This window comes from Hordeum vulgare, chromosome 6H, assembly GCF_904849725.1.
Source record: "Hordeum vulgare subsp. vulgare chromosome 6H, MorexV3_pseudomolecules_assembly, whole genome shotgun sequence".
In the NCBI taxonomy this organism is placed as follows: Eukaryota; Viridiplantae; Streptophyta; class Magnoliopsida; order Poales; family Poaceae; genus Hordeum; species Hordeum vulgare.
In genome coordinates this window covers 196,638,365-196,658,923 of record NC_058523.1, presented here as the reverse complement: position 1 = coordinate 196,658,923, position 20,559 = coordinate 196,638,365, and the positions used below count along the sequence as shown (strand labels likewise).

General features: G+C 45.3%; 1 protein-coding gene across 1 annotated transcript; it reads left to right on the top strand.

The window, feature by feature from the left end:
• The first annotated feature begins 10,535 nt into the window (after nt 1–10,535).
• LOC123406363 (aminopeptidase M1-A) lies at nt 10,536–18,569 on the top strand. Its single transcript, XM_045099872.1, has 19 exons — nt 10,536–10,895; nt 12,511–12,656; nt 12,733–12,835; nt 13,421–13,607; nt 13,713–13,806; nt 14,505–14,658; nt 15,011–15,115; nt 15,197–15,313; nt 15,789–15,902; nt 16,200–16,382; nt 16,497–16,776; nt 16,862–16,983; nt 17,066–17,163; nt 17,252–17,429; nt 17,526–17,640; nt 17,738–17,805; nt 17,887–17,964; nt 18,065–18,139; nt 18,248–18,569. Exons 1-19 carry the CDS (start codon nt 10,656–10,658, stop codon nt 18,428–18,430), a joined length of 2,640 nt encoding a protein of 879 aa, XP_044955807.1. The 5' UTR covers nt 10,536–10,655; the 3' UTR covers nt 18,431–18,569.
• Nucleotides 18,570–20,559: the final 1,990 nt, after the last annotated feature.

Genomic DNA, 20,559 nt, shown 5'->3' with positions numbered 1-20,559 from the left:
ACAGTTTAGATTTCTCTAAACCTCAGTCTATACTGTGTCATCTCAACGGAAATACGCGGTGCCCTATTTAAAGTGAATGCGGTTGTCTCTAATGCATAACCCATAAACGATAGTGGTAATTCGATAAGAGACATCACAGCATGCACCATACTAAATAGTGCGTGGCTATGACGTTCAGACACATCATCACACTATGATGTTCCAGGTGGCATGAACTGTGAAACAATTTCCACATTGTCTTAACTGTGTACCAAAAACTCGTAACTCAGATATTCATTTCTATGATCATATCGTAGACAGTTCATCCTCTTGTTACGACGAACTTCACTCTGAAACGGAATTGAACTTTTCAGTATTTCAGACTTGTGATTCATTAAGTAAATACTCCTGCTACTCAAGTCGTTAGTGAAGTAAGAACATAATGATATCCACTGCGTGCCTCAGCACTCATTGGACTGCATACATAAAAAATGTATTACTTCCGACAAGTTACTATCTTGTTTCATCTCAATGAAAACAAGGCCTTGCTCATGTGGCATGATTTGCATGTCACTAGTGATTCGCAATCAGGTGAGTAAAGATCCATCAGCATGGACCCTCTTCATGCAATTTATACTAACATGACTCAAGCGGCAGTGCCACAAGTAAGTGGTACTATCATCATTAACTCGTATCTTTTGGCACCAATGTGTAACACTACAATCGAGATTCAATAAACCATTGAAGGTGATTATTCAAGCAAATAGAGTAACCATTATTCTCTTTGAATGAATAATCGTATTGCAATAAACACGATCCAATCATGTTCATGCCTAACGCAAGCACCAAATAACAATTATTTAGGTTCAACACCAATCCCGATGGTAGAGGGAGCGTGCGACGTTTGATCATATCAACCTTGGAAACACTTCCAACACGTATCGTCACCTCGCCTTTAGCTAGTCTCCGTTTATGTCGTAGCTTTTATTTCGCGTTACTAATCACTTAGCAACCGAACCGGTATCCAATACCCTTGTGCTACTAGGAGTACTAGTAAAGTACACATCAACATTATGTATATCAAATATACTTCTCTCGACTTTTGCCAGCCTTCTTATCTACCAAGTATCTAGAGTTTCTCCGCCTCAGTGACTGTTCCCCTTATTATAGAAGCACTTAGTCTCGGGTTTGGGTTTGGGTCTCTTCATTAGCGCAGCAACTGTTTTGCCGTTTCACGAAGTATCCCTTCTAGCCATCGCCTTTCTTGAAACTTAGTGGTTTTCCAAACCATCAACTATTGATGCTCCTTCTTGATTTCTACTTTCGCAGTGTCAAACGTCGCGAATCGCTCAAGGATCATTGTATCTATCCTTGATATGTTATAGTTCATCACGAAGCTCTCAAAGCTTGGTGGCAGTGACTTTTGGAGAACCATTACTATCTCATCTGGAAGATTAGCTCCCACTTGATTCAAGTGATTGTCGTACTCAGACAATCTGAGCACATGCTCAACGATTGAGCTTTTCTCCTTTACTTTGTGGTCAAAGAATCTTGTTGGAGGTCTCGTACCTCTTAACAAGGGCACAAGCATGAAATCACAATTTCATCTCTTTAGAACATCATTTATGTTCCGTGACATTTTAAAACGTTTTCGGTGCCTTGCTTCTAAGCCATTAAGTACTTTGCACTGAACTATCGTGTAGTCATCAGAAACGTGTATGTCGGATGTTCACAGCATCCACAGACGACGCTCGAGGTGCAGCACACCGAGTGGTGCATTAAGGACATAAGCCTTCTGTGCAGCAACGAGGACAATCCTCGGTTTTACAGACTCAGTCTGCAAAGTTTGCTACTATCAATTTTCAACTAAATTTTCTCTAGGAACATATAAAAACAGTAGAGCTATAGCGCAAGCTACATCGTAATTTGCAAAGACCATCAGACTATGTTCATGACAATTAGTTCAATTAATCATATTACTTAAGAACTCCCACTCGAAAAGTACATCTCTCTAGTCATTTGAGTGGTACATGATCCAAATCCGCTATCTCAAGTCCGATCATCACGTGAGTCGAGAATAGTTTCAGTGGTAAGCATCTCTATGCTAATCATATCAACTATACGATTCATGCTCGACCTTTCGGTCTCATGTGTTCCGAGGCCATGTCTGCACATGCTAGGCTCGTCAAGCTTAACCCGAGTGTTCCGCGTGCGCAACTGTTTTGCACCCGTTGTATGTGAACGTTGAGTCTATCACACCCGATCATCACGTGGTGTCTCGAAACGACGAACTGTAGCAACGGTGCACAGTCGGGGAGAACACAATTTCGTCTTGAAATTTTAGTGAGAGATCACCTCATAATGCTACCGTCGTTCTAAGCAAAATAAGGTGCATAAAAGGATTAACATCACATGCAATTCATAAGTGACATGATATGGCCATCATCACGTGCTTCTTGATCTCCATCACCAAAGCACTGGCACGATCTTCTTGTCACCGGCGCCACACCATGATCTCCATCATCATGATCTCCATCGATGTGTCGCCATCGGGGTTGTCGTGCTACTTATGCTATTACTACTAAAGCTACGTCCTAGCAAAATAGTAAACGCATCTGCAAGCACAAACGTTAGTTATAAAGACAACCCTATGGCTCCTGCCGGTTGCCGTACCATCGACGTGCAAGTCGATATTTCTATTACAACATGATCATCTCATACATCCAATATATCACATCACATCGTTGGCCATATCACATCACAATCATACCCTGCAAAAACAAGTTAGACGTCCTCTAATTTTGTTGTTGCATGTTTTACGTGGTGACCAAGGGTATCTAGTAGGATCGCATCTTACTTACGCAAACACCACAACGGAGATATATGAGTTGCTATTTAACCTCATCCAAGGACCTCCTCGGTCAAATCCGATTCAACTAAAGTTGGAGAAACCGTCACTTGCCAGTCATCTTTGAGCAAAGGGGGTTACTCGTGACGATGAAACCAGTCTCTCGTAAGCGTACGAGTAATGTCGGTCCAAGCCGCTTCAATCCAACAATACCGCGGAATCAAGAAAAGACTAAGGAGGGCAGCAAAAACGCACATCACCGCCCACAAAACCTTTTGTGTTCTACTCGAGAGGACATCTACGCATGAACCTAGCTCATGATGCCACTGTTGGGGAACGTCGCATGGGAAACAAAAATTTTCCTACGCGCACGAAGACCTATCATGGTGATGTCCATCTACGAGAGGGAATGAGTGATCTACGTACCCTTGTAGATCGTACAGCAGAAGCGATTAGAGATCGCGGTTGATGTAGTGGAACGTCCTCACGTCCCTCGATCCGCCCCGCGAACAATCCCGCGATCAGTCCCACGATCTAGTACCGAACGGACGGCACCTCCGCGTTCAGCACACGTACAGCTCGACGATGATCTCGGCCTTCTTGATCCAGCAAGAGAGACGGAGAGGTAGAAGAGTTCTCCGGCAGCGTGACGGCGCTCCGGAGGTTGGTGATGATCTCGTCTCAGCAGGGCTCCGCCCGAGCTCCGCAGAAACGCGATCTAGAGGAAAAACTATGGAGGTATGTGGTCGGGCAGCCGTGAGAAAGTCGTCTCAAATCTGCCCTAAAAGCCCCATATATATAGGAGGAGGGAGGGGGACCTTGCCTTGGGGTCCAAGGGAACCCCAAGGGGTCGGCCGAGCCAGGGGGGAGGACTCTCCCCCCCCAAACCGAGTCCTACTTGGTTTGGTGGGAGGGAGTCCTTCCCCTTCCCACTTCTCCCTTTTTTTTCCTTTGATTTTTTCTTCCTTGGCGCATAGGATTTGGTGGGCTGTCCCACCAGCCCACTAAGGGCTGGTGTGACCCCCCCCCAAATGCCTATGGGCTTCCCCGGAGTGGGTTGCCCCCCTCCGGTGAACTCCCGGAACCCATTCGTCATTCCCGGTACATTCCCGGTAACTCCGAAAACCTTCCGGTAATCAAATGAGGTCATCCTATATATCAATCTTCGTTTCCGGACCATTCCGAAAACCCTCGTGACGTCCATGATCTCATCCGGGACTCCGAACAACATTCGGTAACCAACCATATAACTCAAATACGCATAAAACAACGTCGAACCTTAAGTGTGCAGACCCTGCGGGTTCGAGAACTATGTAGACATGACCCGAGAGACTCCTCGGTCAATATCCAATAGCGGGACCTGGATGCCCATATTGGATCCTACATATTCTACGAAGATCTTATCGTTTGAACCTCAATGCCAAGGATTCGTATAATCCCGTATGTCATTCCCTTTGTCCTTCGGTATGTTACTTGCCCGAGATTCGATCGTCAGTATCCGCATACCTATTTCAATCTCGTTTACCGGCAAGTCTCTTTACTCGTTCCGTAATACAAGATCCCGCAACTTACACTAAGTTACATTGCTTGCAAGGCTTGTGTGTGATGTTGTATTACCGAGTGGGCCCCGAGATACCTCTCCGTCACACGGAGTGACAAATCCCAGTCTTGATCCATACTAACTCAACTAACACCTTCGGAGATACCTGTAGAGCATCTTTATAGTCACCCAGTTACGTTGCGACGTTTGATACACACAAAGCATTCCTCCGGTGTCAGTGAGTTATATGATCTCATGGTCATAGGAATAAATACTTGACACGCAGAAAACAGTAGCAACAAAATGACACGATCAACATGCTACGTCTATTAGTTTGGGTCTAGTCCATCACATGATTCTCCTAATGATGTGATCCCGTTATCAAGTGACAACACTTGCCTATGGACAGGAAACCTTGACCATCTTTGATCAACGAGCTAGTCAACTAGAGGCTTACTAGGGACAGTGTTTTGTCTATGTATCCACACAAGTATTGTGTTTCCAATCAATACAATTATAGCATGGATAATAAACGATTATCATGAACTAAGAAATATAATAATAACTAATTTATTATTGCCTCTAGGGCATATTTCCAACAATATCAATCTTCGTGTCCGGACTATTCCGGAAACCCTCATGACGTCCGTGATCTCATCCGGGACTCTAAACAACCTTCGGTCACCAACACATGTAACTCAACTATACTAAAACATCATCGAACCTTAAGTGTGCAGACCCTGCGGGTTCGAGAACTATGCAGACATGACCCGAGACACTTCTCGGTCAATATCCAATAGCGGGACCTGGATGCCCATATTGGATCCTACATATTCTACAAAGATATTATCGGTTGAACCTCTGTGCCAAGGATTCATATAATCTCGTATAACATTCCCTTTGTCCTTCGATATGTTACTTGCCCGAGATTTGATCATTGGTATCCTTATACGTATTTCAATCTCGTTACCGGCAAGTCTCTTTACTCGTTCTGTAATACAAGATCCCGTGACTCACGCTTGAATCACATTGCTTGCAAGGCTTGTGTGTGATGTTGTATTACCGAGTGGGCCCCGAGATACCTCTCTGTCACACGGAGTGACAAATCCCAGTCTTGATCCATGCTAACTCAACGGACACCTTCGGAGATACCTGTAGAGCACCTTTATAGCCACCCAGTTACGTTGTGACATTTGATACACACAAGGTATTCCTCCGGTGTCAGTGAGTTACATGATCTCATGGTCATAGGAATGAATACTTGACACGCAGAAAACAATAGCAATAAAATGACATGATCACATGGTACGTTCATAGTTTGGGTCTTGTCCATCACATGATTCTCCTAATGATGTGATCCCGTTATCAAGTGACAACACTTGTCTATGGTCAGGAAATTTGACCATCTTTGATCAACGAGCTAGTCAACTAGAGGCTTACTAGGGACAGTGTTTTGTCTATGTATCCACACATGTATTTGTGTTTCCAAACAATACAATTATAGCATGGATAATAAACGATTATCATGAACAAAGAAAATAATAATAACTAATTTATTATTGCATCTAGGGCATAGTTCCAACAGGTGGGTGTGGTGTCTAGACTTCTGTGGCAACGATGATGGTGGGAGCGATGTCGGGGACGCGACAATGGTTGCAGTAGTTGGGTCTTCTTCGACGTGTCCACAGTTTTGCCTCGGTTTGTTTGTCACTACGGAGTCGAAGCTGTGACGACGAGCCCTGCGGTATAAGATGATTAGCTGCACGTAGCTCGTTCGGCGATCTCACCTGGCGTTAGTCGTGCCTGGTTTTGTCCTACAAAGTTCTCCGTCGGAGTCGAAGCTACGTTGTTTGGCCGTAGGTCGACGTGTCGTCGATAGGGGGATTTGCCTTGAGTGTTCGAGTTTATGGGAGCGGGCTTAGCCCTTGTTATATCGTTTTTTGTTCGATTTCTCGTAATTAACTTAACAATTCTCTTTTACTTATTTAATAGATGAGATAATCTTTACTTCCATTTCAAATAAAAAAACAAGTCGAAGTCGCTAGTCGCCAATAGAACTCGTCTTGTGCGGGTGTAGATGGACGAATTTTCTGTTTTGACCTTTTCCCCCTAACAAATTCCAGAACTGACCTTACATTCGGAAAAAGTTCGAATCTGACCTTTTTTGGTGACGCCAACATCCCTGGCGTCTGGGTTGCATGGGAGACGCCAAGGTTCCTAACGTCTGGTACGGACTGGCATGACCGGCTGACCCGTTGAGTGTGTGATGTGGCTTGGTACTAGACGTCAGGGACCCTGACGTCTGGTCCTGGATGCCAAGGACGCTGGCGTCTGGTACCAGACGCCAAGGACCTCGACGTCTGGATGACGTGGCACAGATTATAAAAAATATATTTATATGATCTGCTGGGGCCAGACGCCAAGGTCCCCGGCGTTTGGTACTACACTCCACGGACCCTGACGTCTGGTCACCAAGCCACGTCACAGACTCAATGGGTCAGTCGGTCAAGCCAGCCTGTACCAGACGCCATGGACCTTGGCGTCTCCCATGCAAACGAGACACCATGGATGTTGGCGTCATCAAAATATGTCAGATTTGATATTTTTTTGAAAGTAAGATCAGTTTCCGAACAGAAGGTCAAAACAAAAAATCGACGACCGTAGATCGCACCCTGCCGTGCATCCATCGAACTCTGGAAGACTTAGAGCATGTCTAGTAGAGCCCTTAAACCCCCCAAATAAACAGAAATAACCATTTTTACGGATTGAAATGAAAAAACGGCAAATAATAGAACCACTAAACCCCTAAACCCTTAATTACTTTTACGGATTGGATCTGGGGTTGCCCTTCCAATCTGTAAAAGTGAGGATTGGAGAGGGAAACCCACCTCCAACCCGCACTCCATCGGTCGTTGCGCGGGAGGGAAATTTCCCCTCGCGCGCTCCCTCCCGTCGCCCCAGCGGCGAGCCATGGAGGCGCCGCCGGACTCCTGCGTCGCCCCGGCCGCGTCCTCCCTCCCTCTGCCTGTCGCCCCGCCCCGGCCTCGGCCTCGGCAACGCCTGTGCCGGCTCCGTCCTCGCTCCCTCCACCCGCGCCGGAGGTGCCGTTGGTGGTGGCCGCGGCAATGGAGGTGGACGCCGGCGGGGAGAAGCCGTCGGAGAAGGAGCTCTTCCTGGCCGCGGAGTCTGGGGCCGCCAGCGTCTTCGCCTCCCTCGCCCCCACCGACCTCGCCGCTGCCCTCTCCCTCCGCAACGAGGACGGCCGCTCCCTCGTCCATGTCGCCGCCGCCGCAAATGGAGGCGCTCCTCCGGTGGGCGGCCGAGCTGGGCGTATCCGGCTCGAGACCTCCGGCGCGACGAGCTGATGTTGCGCGTGCCCCGCGCTGCCCTGCTCACCTGCGACCGCGTCATGGCCGATGACCCCAGGATTGCTTTCTGCGTAGATGCCCATCGCCCTCGCCTCTATAGCATCCAGGTAATGTCGTATCTTCAGGCAACAATTTGATGCACTAAAACATGCTCATGTCATGTGTGAATTGTTCTATAATTTACCAAGTTTCTGGGATAAACGAGGACTAGGAGTACAATGCAAACTAATTCATATGGATAAAATTAATTAATCGCCACTTGATTACTGCAGGGGTTTGTTTTTCCACACAATATGTTTCTTCTAGTACAATTTGTTATTTGTACACATTTATATGTTCAACTTTAAGAGTTGGGGTTAGGGCAAAGACTAGAACCCTCAAACTCAATCTTTATAACGGAATATTCCGTTATAAAAGTTGGGTTTGAGGGTTCTAGTCTTTATATCTGTTTTTCAACCCTTAAAAGTGCAAAAAATGATCAATTCTCAATCCTTAAAACTGGTTTTAGATTTAGAGCATCTCCAACAGCCGCGCTTCGCGCCGCGCCCAAAAAATGTATTTACAGCGCGCGCGCCGGCTGGTTTAGCGCAGGGATAGGCGTTGGCTCCAACAGCCGCGCTATAATGCAGCGCGCGCGCCGCTTAAGCAGTGCCCAAAAATGCAGCGCGCGCAGCAGGCACAAACCACATATACATTTAAAAAAATAGGAGAAAAACGATCAAACAAACAAAATAAATCAACAATAAATAGTTATTACAACTCAAACAAATAGTTTATCGTTCAGTACAACAAATAATGCAATAAACACAACCAATAGTTCATGAACAATACAATACAAATAATGCAATCAAATCATGCTCTTTGTCGTCCATGCCATGCCCACCACTCTTCAATCAGATCCTTCTGAAGATCATTGTGTGTTGCGGGACGCCGAATGGCATGATACGAGGCAACAAAACGGGCTACCCTTTCAGCCCTCCGTCGCACTCGCACGGGATGTCCCAAGAGCTCATACTGTGAGTAGTCTACATCTTGGCCACACTCATTCTCGGTGATCATGTTGTGCATGATCACACAAGCGTGCATGATGTACCAAAGCATTTTTTGATCCCAAAATCTAGCCGGTCCTCTCACAATAGCAAATTGGGCTTGCAAAATCCCAAATGCTCTCTCCACATCTTTTCTAGCAGCCGCCTGAGCATTGTGAAAATCAAGATTTTTCTTACCTTCTGGCTTTTTCAACGGCTTCACGAAGGTTTGCCACTTTGGATAGATGCCATCCGCTAGATAATAGCCATAGTTGTACGTACGACCATTTGCTACAAACTGCACCGGTGGCAACTCACCATTCGCAATCTTATTAATCAGTGGTGACCGGTTGACAACATTGATGTCATTCAAAGATCCAGGCATTCCAAAGAATGCATGCCAAATCCAAGTCTCATGATCGGCCACCGCTTCAGGGATTATAGTGGAGCCCTTTTTTTGGTCGTGAAATTGCCCATGCCATGCCTTTGGACAATTCTTCCAACTCCAATGCATGCAATCTATTGAGCCAAGCATGCCAGGAAAGCCGCGAGATTTGTTCATCGCCAATAGCCTTGCGGCGTCTTCAGCAGTGGGAGATCTCAAATACTCCTCGCCAAACACTTGCACAATTCCCACTTCAAAGCGCTTGACACACATGATGGCTTGGCTCTCACCCATAGCCAAGCGATCATCAACTAAGTCAGCCGGGATACCGTATGCCAACATACGCAAAGCGGCTGTCACCTTCAGAAAGGTGCTATGCCCGAGCTCTCCGGCGGCATTCCTCCTTTGCTCGAAAAACCGGTCATGGCTCGCTAGTTTCTCTGCAATGCGCTTGAACAAGTATGTGCTCATCCTAAACCGGCGACGAAAATACGACTCCGGGTATGTGGGATTCTCCACGAAATAGTTCTTCATCAATCTGTTATGGGCATCAATCCTATCTCTCCAAATTTTTTCCCGACCCATAACCGAACCACCGTGCTTTGGTTTTTTATTGATATGCATAGCTATGATCATTGCAAGATCCTCCTCCTCTTCCATATCAAATTCTTCTTCGGAAGAATCATACGACGAACTCATCTACAATGTTCAATACTATACTATAAAAACTACAATTCAAAACATGCACCAAATTCATAAGTTTGAAGCAATACATACCTTGTAGGCGTTTTGTCGAACACCTTGCGGGCGCGCGCGCGGCAGCGGGCGCTCGCGCGCTGTTCCTCGGACGTCGGAGGCGCGCGAGGGCCGACCGGACTAGGAGGGGGTGGGGCGGAAGCGCGGGGAGGCCGGGGAAGCGCCTGAACGGTCGCCGGGGGGCGCAGGCGGCGGCCGCAGCGGAGACAGGCCGGGGAAGCGCTTGAGTGGTCGCCGGCGGGCGCGGGCGGCGACGGCGGCGCGGGGATAGGCCGGGGAAGCGCCGAACGGTGGCGCAAGCGGCGGCGGCGGCGCGGTCGCGAGAGTGCAGAGCGAGCGCAGGAGAGTGCAGAGCCAGCGCAGGAGAGAGCAAGAGAGAGCGCAGGAGAGAGCAGGAGCGAGCGCGAGAGAGTCGCGCGCGCGGGAGCCGGCATAGCAAATAATGGGCGCGAGATTGCGTTTCGGCCAGCACGCTGAATTAGAAATGGCGCGCACGCCGTTTGTACGCACCCGCTAAAACTGCCGCCACGTTGCGCGCGCTAAAACTGTCTTTTTTTACGGCGCGGCTTGTATAGCGCGTGTTGGAGATGCTCTTAAGGGTTTGATAGGTCATCTCGCGAGACCCGAAAACTCGCAAAGCAAAGTGCTTTTTGGTTAAAGTATATAATCGCGAAACCAAAGCGCCCCATCGGAGCATCCGACGCTTGCAAATCTCTCCTTCCCTCACACTCCACCGACGGCCGAGGCGACCATGGCGGCGGAGCTGGAGCAGAGCGCCGAGCACTTCAGGGGGCAGGCGCGGCTGCCGGGCTTCGCGGCACCGCGGCGGTACGATCTGCACCTCACGCCGGACCTCGCCGCCTGCACCTTCGCTGGCTCGGTGTCGGTCTCCGTCGACGTCGCCGCGCCCACGCGTTTCCTCGTGCTCAACGCCGCCGACCTCGAGGTGTCCCCCGGGGACGTGCACTTCGCCCCCAAGGGCTCCGCCCAGGTACCTACCTAGCTGCTCGCGTCGTCGATTGTCGCTGGCGCCTCGGTTTGATCTATTCGTGGGAGGTTTGGGATGTGGAGCCTTGGCCTAGGCGATTGGTCGGGAGGGGTTTTGGAACGGGGTTATCACCAGCGGCTAGGTTTTGCCCCTTGGAGGTGACGTTTTAGCATATTGCCTTAGTGAAGTGAGTGAGATCGATTTGGCACTGCTTAAAAGCTCAACAGTTGGATGTGCTCTCCTTACTATAGTGCTCATAGGTTCTTTGCCTACGAGCTGCAACTGACTCAAATTGGATGTATGGTCTATATGGAACATTGTGATCGTGATATTTCATTATGAGGTGTAGATTTGGAGAAAGGAAGACATATGTACTCCTTACATATCACGCAAAGCTCAACAATAATAGTCATTATATTGTTTGCATATTAGGCAAATGATCAGTGTTATAATAGAATGTATTGTTTTCGGTCACAGTAAAAGACTGTTTCAAACATTTTCCTGCCACCAGGGCCATACACTGTACATACTAAATCAGCCCGCACAATCTGGAGTTACACCTCATCTCGACCTCATACTGACGTAAATTTAATCATAAAAATTTGCATAGTCTTCATAGTTTCCGCAGCAAGATTAGTTTCTCCCAGAAAGGTGATTTACAATTTAGTACCAAGTGGTATCCTACACTATTATAACCCGCTCTCACCAAGATAAGCAGTCTAGATTTTTTCTTAGGAATAATCTACATTGTTATAATCTGAAGAGTCTTTTTCTCCAGAAGTAATCTGCACTGCTATTAGTCTGATCCCATCTGACTGAACGGTCTGGATTTATTCCTTTTTTATAAGACCAATCTGGACTTCTATAATCACGTCGCACCCAAACAACGTTGTCGTATATCCTTTTTTCTGGACTAATAATGTGAGTATTTCTAGATATTTTGGACCCAGATGGAATTCTTATCCCTCAGAATAAATCATTATTATGTTTGCTCCCTGGCTAGCATGTAAATCCTTCTATTTCTAGCATTTGCAAAAAGGACACACCCAGTGATGAGGCTAGTTCGAACCCTTGACATCCAGGCCACAAGTGGAAGGACTCTGCCACTGCACCAGACCCGCCCTTCAGACCAGAACAAAATAAGGAAACAAATCACGTGCTTCAGCTCACAAATAAATATGTTAGAAATAGGTAAAAGTAGAATATGTTGGTTCATTGCCATCCACAGGATTTTTCTTGGGAACCACAAACTAGTTCTGGGGAGACAAATCAGGAGGGGAGGAAAATTTCACAAGAAAACAATAGTAGGCTAGTAGCTATGCTTTGATTTGCTTTGTCCGACAGCAAAGGAGAAACCGAGATGGAGAAGAGAGTGGGAGTTGTGAGAAGTGAATGTGTGGCTTGACGGTGACATTCACGGGCATGGGCAATTAAATGCCTTGCTAATCTGAAGCTTAACCCATGATTAATACTAATACTAATAGAGTGCTGAGTAAAGTTGGGGGCCCTAACTTTTGGTGGCCCTGTGCAGTTGAGCATACTACACCTGCTTGAGATGTCAGACTGCCTGGCACTTCATTCTATATTTGATCATGAATCATGCTATCTTTTGTATCAGGTGTTACTCCCTGTGGAGGTTACCAGTGCACTGGAGGATGAGATCTTGATTATTCGCTTCAATGAAGTGCTTCCTCTGGGGGAGGGAACTTTGGTAATTGCATTCCAAGGAACTTTGAATGATAAGATGAAGGGTTTTTACAGAAGGTAATCATTTGATATCTCAAAGGTTTATATTTATAAAGATATTCACAATTTAATCTTTTTTTCTTTTGATTGTTAGTGTGTATGAGCTCAATGGGGAGAAGAAGAACATGGCTGTAACCCAGTTTGAACCTGCTGATGCAAGGCGCTGCTTCCCATGCTGGGATGAACCGTCTTTCAAGGTTTAGGGCTCTGCTTCGTTACTTTCTGTTTTTGGCTGATACTGTAATCTGTATGTTTGGTATTACTTCTGTTGTGCCGGGGAAGGGAAGAGATGTGTGACGTAATAATGTTCATGTGGATTGCCATTCCTTATAGTTGGCTTTCATGAAGTCCATGAATTTTGTGTAATGTTATCCATTCTGTACAATTCTGTGTTCTCAATCTTTTGTTTACTCGAGCTCTCGATTTGAACCAAACAATTTGGTTACATAGCTTGGTTGTAATCTTCAACCCTATGTGATATGCTTCCATGATGCCTGATAAATTCGTCGGGAGCAGCATCATTGTTTGATTTGAACTTATACCATAATGAGATATAATGCTTACTTCAAGTTGCTTTGGAGTCATGCCATGACTAGAGTTAACAGCATAAACACGTGCAATTTTTGTTTTTTGTTTTTTCAATGAAGGCTAAATTGTGGTGACATCTGTTCACCCACTGTTTAGACGGGTGCATCTTTTGAACAGAATGATGATATATCAAGCAGATTCATATTACATATCAGTCATACTTTTGGGTTTAACTGTTCTTTCTACCCATGCAGGCTGTATTCAAAATTACTCTTGAAGTTCCATCTGAGACCGTTGCTTTGTCAAATATGCCAGTTGTTGAAGAGAAGGTCAATGGTCCTACCAAAATTGTCTACTTTCAAGAATCACCGATAATGTCAACATACCTAGTGGCTGTTATTGTCGGCATGTTTGACTATGTAGAAGCTTTCACCGTGGATGGTACTGTAGCTCCTCTGCGACATTACTTACCATAGGTCTCTCTTTCGCTTCCACCTCTTGGTGGTTCATGTCTTGAATTTAACTGGCCTCACTTCCCCTTTGCAGGTACTAGTGTTCGTGTTTATACGCAGGTTGGTAAGAGTGCCCAGGGGAAGTTTGCACTAGAGGTTGCTGTGAAGACACTGATCCTCTTCAAAGAGTAATTTTCTGATCTCGTGCCCTTGTATTGATTAACAATGTCGTCTTGAGCTCTTGTTGTAGTTCTATCTAGATGTTGCATTTCTTAAAACCCAATAGTGTTGCCTAGGAAGTTCTGGTACTCTAACCAAAACATTCTGATGTAAATAGTACTACCATTGCACATAGCTAATCAAACTGATGCACCTCTGCATTTTGAAACATTAGTTCCATAGGTTGAGCTATATATATGGTTTAGTTTGAGGCGTTTCTGTGTATGCACTTGGCTGGAACCATGTACTTTCCCCTCAATACAACTTTACCAAATATTGCTTTACAAGCTCATATCATGATGTGATGATTATTAGGGCCCAGTTCTTTTGGTGGGTTCTAAAATAAGCTGCCCCCTCCCCAGCTTATTTTTAGAAGCCCCAACGAATATGGGGGCCGGCTTCTAAAATAAGCTAGGGAGGGGCCTGCTTATGCCATAAGCTGTCAAAAGAACAGGGCCTAAGTCCCATAGGTTGAAATGGTGACCTTTCCCAGAGATGGCATTTGTGTCTACAATAAATCTTTCCAATTTGTAAAATGATTTTTATGCTATAACAATTTATCAAATTTGTACCCCTTCCGGAAACCTTTTCAAGTGATTGTATTCATTTGAGTATCTGTCACCTAAAACTGTGGGTTCAGCTAATGATGGCTCATTTGTAATTGTAGGTACTTTGCTGTGCCATATCCTCTCCCAAAAATGGACATGATTGCCATTCCTGATTTTGCTTCCGGAGCGATGGAGAACTATGGCTTAGTTACATACCGTGAAACAGCTTTGCTATTTGATGAGCGACACTCTGCAGCTGCCAATAAGCAAAGGGTAGGTACTATGCCCCCCCCCCCCCCCCCCCCCCCCCCCCCCCAGACCCATGGGATCATTCTATGGGGTTTTTATTGTTTCAACCATTTGTACTAAGTTGGGGGAATGTGGTTCTTGGTCATCATTAGGTCTTTTACAAAGACACATGAAAACATATTTAGTTGTATCGGTGCACAATGCTGAATCTGATAACAAAATCAAAATTTTCTCTCGTCTGGCAATTAACAGACATAAGCACCGATAGATGCTATAAGCCATTTTGTTGAGTAAGTATGCATATGCTGTTTGCTGGCCATGTGCCATCGACACCATCCTTTAAAACTAGTTAGTTAATTCCTTCTTATCTGTCCAGGTTGCAGTTGTTGTTGCACATGAATTAGCTCACCAGTGGTTTGGAAATCTTGTGACTATGGAATGGTGGACACACCTATGGCTTAACGAAGGTTTTGCAACATGGGTAAGAAACTGAAAACACCAAAATATTGAGAACTTACAATTATTTCATGTTGTTGCTCATTTAATGTTGCTGTCATGGCAGGTATCCTACTTAGCTGCAGATCGTTTCTTTCCAGAATGGAATGTTTGGATTCAGTTTTTAGAGGAATCTACAACAGGTTTCAGGTTGGATGCCCTTGCAGGGTCACATCCAATTGAGGTAACAATTATGTCGTCACTGTCAGCATGCTATGATATGACCTTGTTAGGGATCTGCACTCATGTTGGACAGGGGAGATATGTCAGTTTCATATTTTTAAATGTCATGTTTACCTGAGAAAATAGAAAATGCCTTGAGTACTTGGATTGCCATATGCTTGAGAAGCTTTCAAGATCGTGTATGTGCATGTCGCATATTTCTTACCAGTCAAGCCTCCTGCTATGACTATACAGAAAAAGAGAGAAGGGGGGGGGGGGGGGCAACTGCTTCTCACATTTACAGTAATATTCTGGAGGGAAATTTGGTCCTGTCACACTGAAAGATGGGGGGTTTAGAAAAAAAACATATTCTCCTCAATGCACTAGCGGAGACTTTAAACTTTCCATTCATGCCCTTCACACTACGCCAATTGTGTACACTATAACCTATCTTACTAGTTGATGTGTATATGTGGCTTATTATTTATTATTTTCAGGTTGATGTAAATCATGTTGACGAAATAGATGAGATATTCGATGCTATAAGCTATAGGAAAGGAGCTGCTGTTATCCGAATGTTGCAAAGCTACCTTGGGGCTGAGATCTTCCAGGTTTGCTTTCCTTATTTTCCCAGTGTGCAAGTTTAACAGATCATGTGACCCTGGCTGTATGATTTCTTCTGAGATGCTACGCCCCAGCTCAGAAGTACATACTCTGTTATTTTCTTAATGTATTTGGATAGTTGGGTTGCCTAGACGCAATCTTAGTTGTAGTTATATAAATTATAAAGATTATTGATTGGAACTTAAACTTGCACATTAGTTCCACATTTGTGGGAATCTGTCAATTGAAAACTAAAATAGCCCTGACCAACAAGAAGTTTATTTAACTGTTCTTCGTTTTGCTAGAAATCACTGGCTGCATATATCAAAAGGTTTGCTTATTCAAATGCCAAGACAGAGGACTTGTGGGCTGCCCTCGAAGAGGGGTCTGGTGAGCCAGTGAAAACATTAATGCACTCATGGACAAAGCAGCAAGGTTACCCCGTTGTCAGCGTAAAACTCAAGGATGGAAAGCTAGAGCTGGAGCAGGTTGGCCATGGACATCTGCATAATCCTTTTCAACTTTACATGTTTTATCATTATTATCAAATTTTGTTCTGGCTTGTGGCTTTCTGAACATCTTTTGGTCTTCTCTCTTTGTAGACACAGTTCCTGTCAAGTGGGTCTGAAGGAGTTGGGCAATGGGTGGTTCCCATCACACTATGCTGCTGTTCATACTCGGTTCAGCAAAAGTTCCTTTTCCGTGGAAAACAGGAGGATTTCAATTTGTCAGGGCTCGTAAAATGTCAAAAGAAAGATGATTTCTGGATTAAACTTAATGTTGACCAGACTGGTTTCTATAGAGTGAGTTATGACGAGGAACTTGCATCCCGACTTAGGCATGCAGTTGAGACCAACACATTGAGTGCAGCAGACAGATATGGTAAAACTCTTTCATGGTTTCTTACTACTGTGCAAGTCTTTCCCTGTTCATCTATTCTCACGTTATTACTGTCTGATCAATACAGGTGTACTTGATGACACCTATGCCCTCTGTATGGCTGGTAAACAGAAGCTGGTCACATTGCTGCATTTGATTGCCGCGTACAAGAATGAGACTGAGTATACTGTGCTTGCACATGCCATCAATGTACTACTCTTCCTATTCTAATTATTTTTTGTTGTTCCTAAACTTGATTTTGTTCTAAGCGTTTTTGTTCTTGCCCTTCTAGACGAGCCTGGGCATATTTGAGATGATGGCTGTTGCTGCACCTGAGGAGTTGGTTAATATGAAGAAGTTCCTAATTGACTTCCTTGAGCCATTCGCACAGTAAGTTGTTTGCTTTTTATCATTCTGTAGCGGAAGGATAGTTTATCGTGCAGTCTCTTCTAACCTTTCAGAAATCCACCCTTTGCAGGAGAGTTGGCTGGGATGCCAAGAGTGGGGAGGGTCACCTGAATGCACTGTTAAGAGGTACACTCTTAACTGCTCTGGCGGAACTAGGCCATCAGGCTACCATAGCTGAGGCTGTTCGTCGATTTAATGTCTTTCTGGAAGACAGAGAGACGCCACTCCTCCCACCAGATGTCCGAAAGGTTAGCACTGTGACAAAACATAAATTAAGCATATAGCTATATGACCTTGCAAACTATGTGGAGTCCACTTGTTAACCATCTTACTGTATTGTACAGGCTGCATATGTTGCTCTGATGCAGACAGTGAACAAGTCAAACAGAAGTGGCTATGAATCTCTTCTGAAGATTTACAGGGAAACTGATCTGAGCCAGGAAAAAGTCCGTGTTCTTGGTAAGCTAGTATTTCCCTTTTGTTGAAGATTATTATATTTATAAGTTAAAATGAGATTGGTGGAATCTCACACAATTGATGATCGTCTTCTTTGAAGGTTCTCTGGCATCATCCCCTGACCCTGATGTTGTGCGTGAAGCGCTGAATTTCTTGCTATCTTCTGAGGTAACAAGGAAGCGATATAACGTTTTTGATGATACAGTCAACTTTCAGCTAGCTAAACTCGTAATATATTTGTATCCATAGGTAAGGAATCAGGATTGCATATTTGTGCTCCGTGGAGTGACTGCAGCAGCGCATGAGGTGGCATGGACATGGTTGAAGGTATTCATTGCTATTTTTGCGTTTCCCTGGTTATGATTAGGCTTGCTGCTTCCTTTTGTTTTTCTTATGTGCTGACTCCCATGTCTTGTCCGTGGTTCAGGAAAACTGGGACTACATAGCAGAGACCTTCACTGGACACCTGCTCACCTATTTCATCACCGTCACTGTCTCACCGGTAAATGTCATAATCTGTTACTATACCACGCCCATACAAGCAAATGCATGTGCACCACTGAAACTTAGAATTTGCTAACACGGATGAAACATTGTTGATTTGTCTCAGCTCGCCACAGACGAGAAGGGTGACGAGGCAGAGGAGTTCTTCAAGAGCAGGACCAAGGCGAGCATCGCGAGGACGGTGAAGCAGAGCATCGAGAGGGTGAGGATCAAGGCCAAGTGGGTCAAGAGCACCAAGGGCGAGTCCGACCTCGGAAATGTTCTCAAGGAGCTCGCTCACAAGCATTGAGACGTCTAGTCTAGAATCCTAGATAGGGGGAGCATATTCAGCCCTCTTCCCTGTGGTGCTGGTTTGACTGAGCACTCCAGATGTGTACGTACTTCGGAATAATATGGTAATAATAAAGGGCGGTTATATACTTGATTTATATCATGTTGGTGCCGTGGTCGAGCACATGCCCCCGGTGCTGTTTGTTTCTCTGGAAACTACTCCCTCTGTTCACAAATGAGGAGGTGTTTGTTTCGACCATTTTGCACCGTCACCTGTTTACATGGTTAACAATTACCGTTGCACATGTTTGGAATAGATGCACCGTAATCATCTTCCTCTGTAAACGGTTTCAGCCAAAGTCTCGATTGCTACCACCCTCCTCCCCCCGTTAACGATTGCTACCACCCTCCTCCCCCCGTTAACGAAGCGTTACCTTCCCGACGAGATCGCCTCCTCGTCCCCCACGAACCGCCCCCCGTCCAGCGCCTCCTCGCCCCTCATGAGATCGCCTCCTCGTCCCCCACAAACCGGCCCCCGTCTAGCCTCCTCGTCCGCCGCCCCCTCCTCGCCCCTCATGAGATCGCCTCCTCGTCCCCCACAAACCGGCCCCCGTCTAGCCTCCTCGTCCGCCGCCCCCGCCCCTGCCTGTCCCGCTTCATCCAGCTCACCGCCTCGCCGATCCCCTTCGATTCCCTCCAACTCCCGACGAATCCCTTCTCCTGGTGCAGCACCAACACCTCCGTGCCATGCCAGCCAACGAGGACGGACAGTTGAAGCCGCCGCTGACGTCGACGAGGATGGACCATCAAAGCCGCCACCGAGGAGCAGCAAGGTCCATCTTCGCCGAGGAGGAGCATCACGACCGCCAAATTCATCGCCCATCAAGCTCCTCGTGCAGATCTGTTTCCTTTACAGGGCAGAACCAAACAAAATGGGGTTTGTCCTTTCCAATGCTGTTACAGTGTCTAATCAGTTCCCATTTACGTTTACCTTACCACTCATCGAAACAAACACCTCCTGAGTGTACTTTGTGAATAAACACAGTGAAACATGTCTATATACATCCGATTCAGAAAAAAGTTTAGAACATTCGTATATTTGTGAACGAAGGGAGTAGAAAAGATCCAAACGTGCATATGTTTTTCAGATTCCCAAGCATGCATTATGCATTTATGTCGGGGTTAGAAAGAAAAATAGAACATCTTATATTTGTGAACAAATGGAGTAGAAAAGATCCAAACATGCATTTGTTTTTGAGATTCCCAAGCATGCATTTATGTTGGGGAGCACTGGGATATTTTGCTTCATCAGACCATTTACAGGCCATCCGATCGAATGCATGTGCACTGTTTGATCGACTAATAAATAGCCCTACTTGCTCTACTTGATGTGCTAGATTGTAGCCTTAATTGATCATTACTTCCTCATAATGTTGTCCATGCATGAGTCCATTGGTTGCGCCTTTTTTTTTGCCGGGATGGCTTTGGTGCATTAGGCATCTTACGAAAATCAAATAACCCCAAAACACTAAGGCACATTAGAATAGTACTAGTTGCATGCATATTAATTAGACCACATCTATTAATTGAAGGACCAATGCATGTAATTTATGCGGCACACTTTTTGGATTTCAAGAGGTCTTCTAATTAATAGCACGTTTTCAATTAAGAAAGGAATGGTGTGATTGGCTTCTTCTGCAATTTAATTTTCTTCTCCTACCCAATCTATGCGTGCCTAAGTTGCAGTGCACCTCCTAAAATGCCTAATGCACCGAGACGGAGGGAGTAACGTATCAGTCAGTGCTTTCAAATCAATGCTTCTTAGATTCTTAAAAAAAAATCCAATGCTTTCAAGAATTACATTGGCATGACGAAATTAATCCCCCAATTTTAGAAAACAATTTGGTTAATTATAGCAACCAAACTGGCAAATTACTCATTATATATTCTGAGATATATTTTTGACGATAGTAATATGTTTTTCCTGTCAAGGGAACGTTCTTTTCAGTGGATAGAAGCATCCATTTTCTTGTGGGGTGGAAACAAAGAATTCACGTGATGATACATTTTTTGTGAGGAAAAAACAATATTTTCTATGCTAAGGTATCATGGTTTAAGTGTCTTTGAACAAAAAAGTCTAACTAAACA